This window comes from Cannabis sativa, chromosome 4 (assembly GCF_029168945.1).
Source record: "Cannabis sativa cultivar Pink pepper isolate KNU-18-1 chromosome 4, ASM2916894v1, whole genome shotgun sequence".
Classification (NCBI taxonomy): domain Eukaryota; kingdom Viridiplantae; phylum Streptophyta; class Magnoliopsida; order Rosales; family Cannabaceae; genus Cannabis; species Cannabis sativa.
In genome coordinates, this window is record NC_083604.1 from 65,909,353 (window position 1) to 65,923,857 (window position 14,505).

Genomic DNA, 14,505 nt, shown 5'->3' on the forward strand with positions numbered 1-14,505 from the left:
TAAAGCAGAGAAAGCTTCTATGAAAGATTCATAACGAATTATTTTTATGGACGCATCAGAATTAGTGTTTTTGCTTACAGCGTCTTCGTACCTACTATAGATACCTTCATTTGGTCCATTGAAAATAACCCAGTGTGGACCTGAACTCATACTTGATATATGTAATGCTAATAACTAAATTACAAGTTAATTTCTCTATAAACTTGAGGCTGGATTGGAAAACGTCTCAAGTGTGTTATATAAGTCGTGGAGAATAACCCTATAGTACGTTTTTTAGTTAGCTGTACTCTATTGGGATGTACTCCATTGGGCACATCTGATGTGTCAAAAGAGGGGTGGTTAAATTTCTGAATTACACAGTTAAATACACGTGTAGGCGTACGTAGTATGGTCAAATGTCAACATTATTCATCAATCCCGTTTTCCCAGAAAACCTAATGTACTACGGTACTGTTCTAACGTACAACGACGGTTTAATTCATAAGAAGATGTAGGTGAAGGGCCCATTAATATCAGCCCAACATATATAAATGCCCAACATATATAAATGGGAGAAACTACCCATTCTACTAAAAAATGTCATCAATTCATACAAAAAAAAAACATCCTTACTTTTCAATCTTTATTCTCCACAAATACAAAAATGTACTATTACTTTTATCCTGACGTACGAAGTGGTTTAATTCATTAAAAAAGGTTGGTAAAGGCCCATTCATATAAGCCCAACAATTTTAAATGTTACCACCAACCCATACAACTCAACAAAATATCTAAACCCAAAAATCATACAATAACATTATTTTCCAATTAATTTATTCAAAAGTAAATGTAATTGTACTATTTTACTGTTCAAAAGTACGAAGAGAGTGGAATAGAGTTTCCAATATTTGAAAGGCCCATTAATATCAGCCCAACACACTTAAATGTGATCACCAACCCATATTACTCTACAATCTGAGGCATTCAATCTCATAAAATCTAATTTAAATCGACTCACCACTATCTTTCCCTTACTCTTCATCTCTAATTCTTGGATATCAATAACAATCGAACACTGTAACTCCACTCCAGTACATTAACGTCGAAGGAACAATTGGTTACTTATCAGTAAGTCCTTTTTTTTTTTATCTTTCTCGAAAACCATTCCTTACCTATTAACTTTATCATTTAATTTGTTAATTCAAACAGATACAATATGGAGGCCGAGTCTCAAGCAGAGAACATGAATGAGGAACAAACCTACGAATGGGAAAGCATAACAACAGAGCTAAACATCACAAAACCAGTGAATGAGATTCAAATATGTGACGTCCTAGGCAAGAGTCTCGACAAACTGGGAAAATGGGAAGCATTCTACGAAATGTATGCGAAACGGATGGGTTTCGGCACAAGAAAAGATGATGTACGACGTTCTCACGGAGTCATCGTAATGCGCAGGTGGGTTTGTTGTTCCGAGGGTTACAAAAGAATCACAATAACGGAAACACAAAGAAAAAAGAGACCTCATGATGTCACTAGAACCGGATGTCAGGCAGCATTACGTATTTTACTCACACAACCGTCTAACACTTGGAAATGCAAAGAGTTCAGCACAATACACAATCACGACCTCGCTTCATCAAGTGAGGTACAATTTTTGAGATCATACCGAGTAGTGTCCGATGGCTTGCTTGCCCAAGTTAGGTCGATGAACTCAGTTGGAATTAAAACTGCCAACATAATGTCTCATGTTGCTTTGCAAAGTGGAGGTTACGAGAGAATGCCATGTCAACTTCGAGATGTCTACAACAGGGTTGCTGGTGCCAAGCGAGAAGAAAAGATAGAGACGGACTCGGAAGGAGCGTTGGGATTTCTTGATTGTCTCGCAGAGAGGGATCCAAATTTCTTCGTTGTATATCAGGTGGACGAGGAGAATCGATTGGCTAACTTATTTTGGGCAGATGGAAACTCACGTGTCGACTATGTGGCTTTTGGGGATGTACTAGGGTTTGATACCACCTACATGACAAATGAGTACAATAAGCCTCTCACTGTTCTCATTGGCGTAAACCACCATTTCAACACATGCATCTTCGGGTTCGCTCTACTCCTCCACGAGAAGCTTCCATCCTATCGTTGGCTACTTCAAAAATTTCTCGAATGCCATGGAGATAAGAAGCCAAATGTTGTAGTTACTGACCAAGATGTGGCCATGAAACAGGCCATCATGGAACACATGCCTGATGTGACACACCGTCTATGTGCTTGGCATCTCAATACAAATGCTTCCAAAAAGGTTAAAGATCCGATCTTCTTGAAAATATTTAAAGATCTAATGTACAACTACTACGAGGAGGAGGATTTCGAAGCAAGATGGTTAGACGTCGTCGAAACCCAACAACTAACAGATAATGAATGGTGCCAAACAACATTCGACACAAGAAAACAGTGGGCAGAAACTTATTTAAGGGGTTCATTCGTTGCAGGAATGAGAACCACACAACGTTGCGAATCGATCAACTCAGCCCTAAAAAAATTTTTAGAGAAGAATTATTGCTTGCGTGAATTCGTAACAACCATAGATATGACAGTCTCAAAGCTCAGACACAACGAGACTGCAAATGACTTCAAAAGCAGATGCACTCGACCTCACCCACCTAATCCTACATGCTTGACCACGTACTACAACCAATGTGCTGAATTCTACACAAGAACTATGTACCACAAGGTTGCTGAGCAGCTTGATTTAGAGAATAATTATTTTGTCATAAGTGAGGAGCAAGGAGAGTGGCAGATATACACCATTGGAAAGTTTCAGCATCCGGAAGTCCGATACCGAGTTCATTACTGTGAAGGCCAACGAGCACTACACTGTAGCTGCATGCTATATGAAAGTCAGGGGTACCCTTGTAGACATTTATGGGCTACAATGAAAAGATTAAACATCAGAAGAATACCTAATACTCTTCTCATGAAGCGATGGAGCAAATCCGCGAAGACAAATCTCCACCTACATTTTAACCCCCCGGCCCAAGAACAACAACACATTTATGAGATGGCTAGGTTTGGATCTCTCAGCTCATTAACTTATAACTTGACTTTCTATGCAGCAAAAACAGAGGATTCGTACACGCGTGCAAATGAAGAGATTGAACGGCTAACTCTAATGTTCAAGGAAGAATTTGAGATGAGTTCCAATCCAGAAGGACAGACGCCACAACCTGGAAGATATCGTAACAACCCCAACATTATTAAAGACCCTGAAGTTGTGAGAACAAAGGGTACGGGAAATCCAAGGGAAGGACCGAACGGGGAGCAGATCCCAAGAAACTCAAGACATTGTCGCATTTGTCGCTCATCAGGCCATGATTATCGGCGGTGCCCAAACCGTCAACAGAATACTGGATCTCAGGGGCAACAGTCAGCACACAATCAACCAACAACTGACTCATTCAATGAACACTCCAACGCGTATTTCCCTGAACCGCCTTCCTCCACACAAGAATCATATTATGGTCATTCATATATATAACTAGCTATTTTTAACCGTTGATGTTTTAAGGTTTATGACTCTAGTTATTGCTTCAAAAACTCTACATTTATATACTTCATGTTATGTTTGCCGTGTTTAAGGTATTTATCTCAACAAATCTCAAATTTATAATTAATGAACAAATAAATTATTTTACCCAAGAAAATTCAATCTTATAAGGTCAAAAATTTCCATAGTAATTAATTTTTTTTATACACAATAATAAAAATAAAAATAATACACCAACGTAAAACTCAATATATACCAACACATAATTTCATAATTTATAACAAATTATTCTTAACAATGTACTACGAAACAAAAATGAATGTACTCTGTACGTGATATTTTGTACTCGGTACGTGATATTTTGTACACTAATTTTACTAAACAGCATGCATAAACAATTAATGTACTCGGTACGTGATATTATGTACTCAACTACAATTCCAAAATTACATACATGATGTAAAATACCAAAATAACCCCACTCCGACAACATGGACCCACTGCCTACAGTATATTGGTACAATTAACTGCCACGAACAGTAAAGCTGTTGTACTTTTTTTTACTTTAACTGACGTGAACAGTAATTAAATTGTACCTTTTTATTTTTTAATTAAAAATACAAATTTACAACCGGTTACCAAACCTAGAATAACCGGTTGCCAACTTAATTAAATAATTAAAAATTATAATTATTCTAACGTGGGACCTACCTGCCGTACACGGATTCCAATCCGTGTTTTGCACATTTGGGCACAAAATCGGCTGCCATAGAGGGTATAGGTTAATTGATGTTTAGTGTTTTGTATATTTTATCGTATAAGAATAACTACTTTTTTATTGTTATTTAATTAATATATAGTATATGTTATTACTACTTTTTTTACTTAATTTTTTGGGAAAAAAAAGAAAAATACAAAAAAGGAAAAAAAAATTACAAAAATACTTTGGGCCGGCCCATTAAATATTTATACAGTTCACATACAAATATTTACAAAAATACCACATTCACTAAGCCTTCAGCTGTACAGAGCGAACCATGAAGGTGAAAATACCGCGATCGTTTCAAAACCGCAAAACAACCAAAATGAAACCAAAACGATAAAAATACAACTATTAATTCTGGCGAAATCAACTGGAAAAGAAGACCTGCAATGATCTAAACAGATAATGACGAAAAAAAATCTGAAAAACTGTGAAGAAACGGAAATTACACATTTGTTTTCTATTTTATTCGATCAAAATAACTCCCCATAATATCGAAATCTATATTCATGAAATGTAGATCTGTAACAAACAGATCTGGAGCTCCCACCAAATCCAAAACAATGTATGATGTGAAAAATTTAAAAAAAACCTCATGAATAATAAATCTACGTTATATACAGTTGTATTTTGATTGATTACTAGTTTCCAATATATATATTTTTTTAGAAACACAATAAGAAGAGTAAATTCGAATTAAGGTACAACCAGTTACGTATAAGTCAGTTTATTTTTTGTTTTGGTTGCCTTATAGTTGCATTATCGTTTTATGTTAGTTTATATATTATGCAGGAATTTAATTTGACGGGGACTAAGAAATAGTAGTTATACATAGTAAGTTTTGTGCAAAATAGTTGCATATTAGTTTTATAATGAAATAACATATGCAAGTAGCAAAACTATAATAAAACTACAAAACAACTGTATACAAACTAAAATACAGGAAAAACTCCTTCAACATCAACATCCATGATAAATCTCATTGTTACCCATTGATGATATAAAAATGGACAGAAAACAACTAGACAAAAAACATATTAAAAAAAAATACATACAGAAGGTGTTTACACTATTAAAAAACTATGAAAAAACTATTACAAAATGAGAAATAATCAAATGAAGAAACTGAAAGGAAAAACAATAAAACATCTCAAAAAACAAAAACAGAAAAAAAAAATAAAAATAAAAATAAAACAGAAATTAAGACTAAACAAACAAAAATGAAAAACTCATAAAAAGAACAAATAAATTAAACTAAAAAAATAGAAGCCCCAAAAAACCAAACAAAACTAAAAGAAATGTTAAAATGAAAAACCTAAAATGGTAAAATCGATAAACACAAAACACACTAATGTCAAATACGAAAAAAAATTCAAAAAGGGGGGAAACGAAAAAGAAACCGAAAACAAACCTGAGATCGAAGACCAGCTCCATCTTAATCATTTTTTGAGCATTATCTTGATGAATTTTTTCCTGGGCAGCAACCTTTGATTTTTTTTAGGAGGAGCTTGCTCACGTTTCGACAGTTGAGAAGCAAAATCGGAGTTATCGTCTTATTTCTATTAGCTACAGATTTCAACCCCATTTTAGAACTTTTCTTTGGCAAAGGGGAGGAGAAGAGTTCAGCTATGGAGGTTTTATTTAAAAAAAAAAAAAAACTGAAAAGAAATTGAAAATAATAAAAAAAAAAAAAAGAAGAAGAGAAAAAGATAAGTGAATGATGTAAGGTGTGATTGATATAAGTCATCAATCAATGACGTGGCTGCATGCATGGAATTGATGTGTAAGTGGTATAATTGTAATAAAAGAAAGAGGAAAGGTAAAAATGATGATGTAAGCGTGTAGGGGTTTTTTTGTAATAAATTGAGTAAATTGGATTTTTGATGTAAAAATTTCTAATTTTTTTCTATTTTTTCATTATATAAGAATAATTATATTTTTATTATTATTTAATTAATATATAGTTTATTATTTTTATTTTAGATATATGGCAGAAGTAATGAACATAGAGGCAATGAAATTTCAAGCTAATATACAAAGGAGGACAGTGAGTTATTGATGCTAGATTATAGAAAATTGAAAGAAACAATTTCTTCAAGAACTATTAATTGATTGGAGCAAGAACGAGAGAAGGTCATGAAGAAGACTCTTTCAAATTGATCTGGTTAATTTCTTTGGTAATAATTAGCTTTTTTTCAATAAATTCTCATTCATATTAATAATTTACTATATTTATATTTTATTAGCAAAATATGAATAGATAATGTTTGATTCTAATTTGAAGTAAGAAAATATTTGTATGTGAATTGTGATTATGACCAGCATATGATATATCGTCTTTAACAATTTGCATGATGATTAATTGAGCCTGAGAATATGGTGTGAACTAATAATATTCCTAACTAATCTTTCAAAATATTTTTTAAAAAATAAATAAATTATGTAGTTTCAAAATATGTATATAATGTTTGTTATTTTTAAAAATTAAATGATGGATCATATAGTTTCAAAAATGTATATAAGAGTTTTTTTTTTAAAAAAAAAAATATATTAAGCATTTTTTTAAAACATTTTTTAAGGATTTTTTTATTTAATATATATTAAAGGCTAATTTATTGTAATCCTATCCTCATATTTTTTAGTTTTCTTTTCAATTTTTTTTTCCTTATCAAAGGTTATTGAAGAAATCTTTTTAATTAATATATAATATTTTTTTTTTTCAAAATTTAATTCTAATAATGAGTTCTTAGTATTGTAATGAGAAATGCTAAAGGGCACCACTGGTGCCTAGCACCCTCCTACGTGTCAATATCGCTATTGGTGCAATTAAGTATCGGGTCCCATATAGTTTAATATAATAATTTTTATAGAGTATCGCTAGCCAATTGCAAGTCGACACATTTAGAAGGTGCTAGGCACCACTGGTGCCCAATAGCAATGCTCTATTGTAATGATAGTGACTACAAATAACAGAATCGTGATACGTGAAATAATATTCAATTGCCCAATTAATGATAGTATTGTAAGGTTACCCTCATATATAATTTAAACCTAAACACGCTTTTTATCTATTTTTTTATTTTTTTTTCAAATTCTCAATCTTTCTTATACACTCATAAATGTATTTGTTGATGATGATTTTATTGTGTACAATAATATACAGAGATACATAAAAAAATTATATGGTAAGACTCCCTATATCACTTATTCTATTTAGATTTTTATTTTTCTCACACTCTTATAAACATATTTCTTGATGATTTTATTTGTATGTACATTGATATTAGTGCAATTCTTTCTCTATATAATTAAAAAATTAATATACAAAATAAAGATCTATGTTACTATTTTTCAAATTTTAGTATTTATTAGCAACAAATTTATTATTTAAGTATTTATGCTACAAATTTTTTAATAGTAAAATTAAAATTTTAATATAATTTTATTAAGTAATTATTACTAATTAAAATACACAATTTATTTTTTATACATAATTTAAAATATTTTATATATCCGCCACGAAGCGCGGGATGTTTACTAGTATATCTTTATATATTAAAAGTGCCTATCTAACAGTTTTTCTTGGTTTAACAGAATATACTTTAAAAATAAAAGAATATTCTGTTAACTTTAACGGAGAAGAACCAAAATATATTTTGCGATTCCTCTTTCTTCTTTAACAAAACCCTATTGGATTCTTTACGGGACAACGATTAGCTATCTCCATTTACTCTTTCTCTCAATAGTCAAGTACTATCTACATTACATTTCCTCTTTCTCCACTCTCGACCGCCTAACTAAATCCCAAATCCCAAATCGCACCACTACCCGCTAGGAGTTCGATTCTCCCCGCATCAGGTTCTCTCAATCGCTCATTCCATCGTCTCAACTTATTTTCTTCTTCTTCTTCTTATTCCGTTTCTCCCCGCATGAAAATTCAATTCATTCCTTCCCAATACAATACACTAAAACTCCCTGCCTGTTCCGATTCTTTCCGTACTTTCTGTCGATTCTCTCCTTCGAACGACCACGATGAAGAGGATGCCGAGAATTGTAGCTTCGATGAGCCAGTAGAGCTTTCCAACAAAACGTAATATTACAGGTGCCATGATTTTCTTGAAACTATATGGAACAGAGTTGAAGAGCCCTCTAGAACTCTCATCCATGGTATTCTTCAATGTGCTGTGGGATTCCATCATCTCTTCAATCAGGTAATTTCAACAAGTAATAACCAAGTGGATGTTTGATTCCTATTTTCTGATACTCATGTACTTAAAAAGAAAATGTTCGATTTGTAAATTCTCTTGTAGGTTCCTGAGTATTCTACATTGAGGCAAAATCTTCTACTTCTTTCTCATTGGTATGATTCTGAAATCGACTTTCATTCTATTTTAGCACTTAGATATATAACTCTGGGAAACATGACTAAATAAATATCACTGTGGGTCCTTCCTTTTCCTCTTATTAGCTTAGCCAACCTGCCTAAAGAAGTGAAAATGGAACTTGAAGATCCTCATGGCAGGTAAGACTGTAGTGGTTTCAATATCTCGCTTGACATTGACTAGCTTACTCATTTGAAATATTTCTTAAAAAATTTGTAACAAGATCTCAACTGAGGACAAAAATTCTCAAGAACGTACTCTGGGTGAGATGGACGGAGATTGAGGGGAATAGTGGTAATAAGGAATTGGCAAAGAGCCCAATGGAGATGGAGAAGATCAAGTCGGAGTTGTTGAAGGAAGTGGTGGAATTGAGCAGAATCACTGCTGGGGAAGCTCAATCGAGTCCAATTGGTGCATCTTGAGACTTGCTAATATTTTAAGGTGTAGCTTACTTTCCTCTCCTCTCAGAGTTTTACAGATTGAAGGATTGGTAATATTTCTCACTCATTGTGTTTTTTTTTAATCAAAATTTTTAACTTATGATTTTGATATGTTTATATATCTGTCTTTGGAATGTAGTAAGTGCACTTAGAATTGTATGGTGTTCATTACTGATCTGCAAGTGCAAATGTTTATGGTTGAATCTAATTCAGTACTATTTTTCAATTTGTGTGCTACAGACTTTTTAACTCATTGCAAGGAGTTTAACTCATTCATATCATTTTTGTAAGTCAATTTCACTCTCTTAAGCATGTTTAATCTTATGAGCCAAGTGCTTTGGGCCTTTTTTCTGATTTGAGTGTTATTTTTTAAAACTCACAATAATTTAATTTGGGTTCTGTATAACAATGTTTAAAAAGTATTTCAAAGTTAACATACATAAGCAATCTTGTAAATTTGGGTGCTTTGGGTCTTTTTCCTGATTTGAGTGTTATTATTTGGTATGTCAATATTACTCTTGGTAAATCTGTGTTAATTGAATCATTATTCCTATTCATTTACAGAGTATACTAAATGCAGCTGAAAATCTTGCGTTCATGATCTCAAAGAACCAGTACAAAGTCGGTTTGGAGGGTTCCATTCCAGTTTTAGTTGATTTTGTAAGAAGCTACTCTTTTGACCCTCCCTTATGGATTGAATTAAGAATGATGACTTAGATATTAAATCTTGTATTTCAGCTCAACTGGTTGGAGCCTACTGAAGAAATTGATGACTTGTTTTTGGGTGATGCCGAGGTCTGTTGACATCAAGCATATCAAAATCCCTTCTCTTTTATCTCTTTATTCCTTGAATGTGGTTTGATTAAGTATTCCTTGTCTTACTTTTTACATGCTCGATCAAATTTCACTTTTTATCTCTCTCATTTTTTAATTGCATCTCACCCACCATTAATCACTCTTTCTACAAAATGTATCAGGCACATAATTGTATCAATCTTTGAATTGGGTAAGTATAATCATACATAGTTTCTTTAATGTGAGTTCAATTAAGGTTATCTCAGTAAACCATTATTTCTAGAGATTGAAAGAATATATTGTAAGGATTGCTATATGCGTGTTGCTTCGAGTTAGGCTTTTTGTCAATAAATTTAGTTTCTAAAACTAAAACAGATTTATGTAATTACTAATTATGTATGTAAACTTGCAAACATAGAGTTGATCTTTTGTATTTCATATTTTTTGATGTGAGCTTTCAAACATTAAGCTGACGTATTAGATTTTATATTAAATTTGGTAAAGTTTTAGTTTCTATACTTAATTTATTATTTTTCCTTTGTTGTTTTTATACTATTAAGGACTTTATTAGGGACTTGAGGGCATATGCATTGTCAGGAGAGATTCTAAAAGAATTGGGACTACTGACAGAGCTATCATCTTTGTAAGTTTAAGTTATAGGTGTTCTTTTTGTTTTTGTCTTGATGCAAGGTTTCCTAAGGGAACTCTTTCCAAGGATCCATACCATTCTTTACTACAACTATGAGAGTTCACAGGACTCAATAGAAATTTAACTATATATTCTCAAAGCTAATAATCTTTACTTGTGAACTATATATATATTTATATAAGCGGTTGAAAGATGTATCTACTGCAAGCTCTTTTCTTTGATTTATCATTAATATGAATTCTCTTTCAATCTTCTAAGTGTAACATGTTTTAATCATAATCATAAGTACTTCTAATATTACCAATTTTTTAGTATTATTAATAACAATGTGTACATCATAAGTTTATATATACAATTATAACATTCTTAACAAGTCTATTTTTATAAAACAAATTGTTTAAAAAATAATTTACAATTAGTTACCGAATTTTTTTAAAAAATCACTAAAACTTAAATAAAACTAATATTTACGTGGCTCGCCACGTAACTTTTATCTAGTATATATAAAGGAGAAGTATGAAGCGGTGACATGGCACTATAATATCACTCTAAATGTATCAATCTCTTCTCTCCTTCATTCTCTCATTTTTTTTAATATTTTATTAGTGTTTAAATCTATACATTAATAGTTTACTATTATTTTAATAAATTTTTATAAAATATCTAACATTAACTAATTATTTATTTTCTTAAAAAAAAAAACCTCTATATAAACTACATATTATATCTAAATAATAATAATAATTTATAAACCATCTTATACATTAACTAATTATATCTTATACATATTATTTATTTTTTCTTTTTCTTTTTTATTTTATTATTTATAAGTTCCCAAAGAAAAAGTTTTTGATATTATTAATGCTTATACATACTCATGTTTTTTTTTTAAAGTAGTAAAAAAAAATACATAATGCATCAATTATTATTAGATGCGTTTTTTTCTCTTTCCTATATTTATTTTTATCTTATATAAATATTAATCACCCAAGTTTCCAATATATATAACTCAGTGTCTTTTTTTAACTATTATTAATTTTATTTTTTATTCTAATTTTATAATATTACTGTCTCTATAAGCTTATTAAAACAATATGTTAAATTTGATTTTTTATTTATTGATGCTTTATATATTTCTATTTTGAGGTACTATATTCTCACAATTCTTTCCGTTTATAATTATATAGAGAGTTTTTGTAAAGACCGCTTAGTTTAATTTGGAAATTAGCAGTTAATCACGTTTAATTATGAAATTATTTATAGCTATTTAAATAATTTATTATACTGTTATTATTGAATTCAGAAATGCATTGCTATGTCATTCAGTAGTTTTCATATTTTGCATTTCCGGTGCCCGGTATTTTGGAACCCGGTGTTTGGCTCAGTAGAAATCACAACTTAGTATGTTAGTAGTTTGGGACGGGTTATTAGACATTGGGAATGTCGGGAATGGCCGGGAATTTAGAACTTCCCAAAAATACCCCTTTAGTGTGTTTTATGTGATTTTAGTGTGGAGGGGCAAAATGGTCTTTTTGCCCCAATGATATTTTGTCTTTTAGTTATTTTGTTAATTGAAAATAAATGTTTATTTTATATGTTTATTTGGCTGAAATGATATTAGTTTATGTTAGATGGCTTTTATTTCATTTTTATCAAAAAAATTACAAGTTAGAAAAAAAATATAAAATTTTCAAGAAAAGCTCCCATTCTCTCTCTCTTTTTCGGCTCTCTTGAAGCATCAAGAACCAGCCATTTTCTTTGGTGATTCAAGCCCTAGTTTGCAACACTCTAGTGATCTCTTGTTGTGGTATGTGTTCCCTAACTTTCTTCCTTAGTTTTCTTGGAAAAAAATGATGAAAATAGTTGATGCATGCATGAATTTTTGATATTGTTGCTGCTGTGATCTTGTTGTTGTTTTCTGAGATGTAAGCATGTTGATTAGAGTTTAATTAAGCTTCTTGTAATGCTTGATTGTTAGGTTAATTAAAGTTATGATTTTTAGCTCAAAAATATAGTTTTCAAAGAGAAATGTCTTGAATCTGTTGCTGTGATATTATTGATGTTTTTAATTGTTTCCAGAGGCTTAGTTATGCTTGTTTAAGGGGATTTGAGTGGGTTTGATTGCATGTTAGCTAGGTTTGCTCAAGTTTGAGTTTAGAACTCAAAGCTTGAGCTTTAATGGTGGTTTTTGCTATTGTGTTTTCTGGGTGGTTTTGAAGCTTTAGAAATGTTCTAGGGGATATATAGAACAGGTCTGGAAGGTTTCATTTGATTTGGAGTTGTTTTGAGCAAGATATGAATTTTTATGTTTGCTGCCTGTGAGGAACCAGAATTCCGGTTGTGCATCCGGAATTCCGGATGGGGTTCTGAATTTTTCCAGAACCGGAATTCCGGTTGGGCAACCGGTCTACCGGTTGGGGAAAATTTTGAAACCCTAGATTTCCTCGATTTTATGTTTTAGGGGGTATTGCCATGCTTTTTATCGATAGGGAAGCTTTTAGTTCCTAGTTTAAGTCCCCGGGAAGTGATTTAGCGTATCACTTATAGTGTTGTGATTTTTATGTTCCGCGACCTTGGAGACCCGATTGGAGGCCAAAAATATCACAACAGTTTTAGTTAGAAATATTAATGCGATTATTAGGATAAGTTGATTTTAAAAATATCAGGGTATTTTAGGGTACTCGAAGTTGGCCAAATACCTTAGAAATAGAAATTTCTTAGTGGCTAAGAAATAATAAGATAACTATTAATAATAAAGTTTTCATTAATATTATATTATTATTGTATTATTATTATTTATATATATAAGTTAACTTTATCTTAAGTTTATATATATATATATATATTAACTTATCAGTGAAACAGAACGAACGAACGAACTAACGAAACTCTCGTTCTTTCCCTTCGACAAAACCTTCTCTTCTTATATCTATTTTCTTCGATTTTCAACCCAAAACCTAGTGATCTAAGCTTCGGTAGTAGCAGGATAACAAATCTTTGAAAAGGAAAAGCTTAAGGCATGGTTTAATTTCGTTTTAAGTTTAAAAACAATTGGTTTTGTATACAAGTTTTGTGAATTAGAATAGTTATGAAGGTTCTGACCTTATAGGATTATTCTCGGGTAGTTAGAATTATTAATGCGATTATTAGGATAAGTTGATTTTAAAAATATCAAGGTATTTTAGGGTACTCGAAGTTGGCCAAATACCTTAGAAATAGAGATTTCTTAGTGGCTAAGAAATAATAAGATAACTATTAATAATAAAGTTTTTATTAATATTATATTATTATTGTATTATTATTAATAATATATTATTTATATATATAAGTTAACGTTATATTAAGTTTATATACATATATTAGCTTATCAGTGAAACAGAACGAACGAATAAACTAACGAAACTCTCGTTCTTTCCCTTTGACAAAATCTTCTCCTCTTATATCTATTTTCTTCGATTTTCAACCCGAAACCTAGTGATCTAAGCTTCGGTAGTAGCGATATAGCAAATCTTTGAAAAGGAAAAGCTTAAGGCATGGTTTAATTTCGTTTTAAGTTTAAAAACAATTGGTTTTGTATACAGGTTTTGTGAATTAGAATAGTTATGAAGGTTCTTGTTGGGAATTATTTTACCAGGATCTTAGATCTACTCACAAGTATGTTTATTAACATCCTAAATATGAACTTTCTAAAACGATAAAATAAACACATATAAAGTTAAGAAAACCTTACATTGATGCAGCGGAATAAATGTCTCCTTCCACTCAGATCTCTAACCCTTGATTCCTTTCTGTAGCAGAGTATAATCAAGATCTGAGCCCGAATCTTCTTCTTCTTCAAGCTTTGATCCTTCACAGTCTTCCAATCTATGATTGAGTTACTGCTTGCTGTGTGTGGGCACTTACTCTTTCACTAGGGTCACGAAAAAGATGAAGGAAAAGAAGGAGAGAGATTTCGG

The 14,505-nt window shown here is 31.4% G+C and overlaps 1 protein-coding gene across 1 annotated transcript; it reads left to right on the forward strand.

Annotated features, from left to right (window-relative positions):
* Positions 1 to 1,195: 1,195 nt before the first annotated feature.
* On the forward strand, positions 1,196 to 2,544 carry LOC133037078 (protein FAR1-RELATED SEQUENCE 5-like). Its single transcript, XM_061113892.1, has 2 exons — positions 1,196 to 2,355; positions 2,466 to 2,544. The coding sequence occupies exons 1-2, from the start codon at positions 1,196 to 1,198 to the stop codon at positions 2,542 to 2,544; spliced, it is 1,239 nt and encodes a 412-aa protein (XP_060969875.1).
* The last annotated feature ends 11,961 nt before the right edge of the window (positions 2,545 to 14,505 follow it).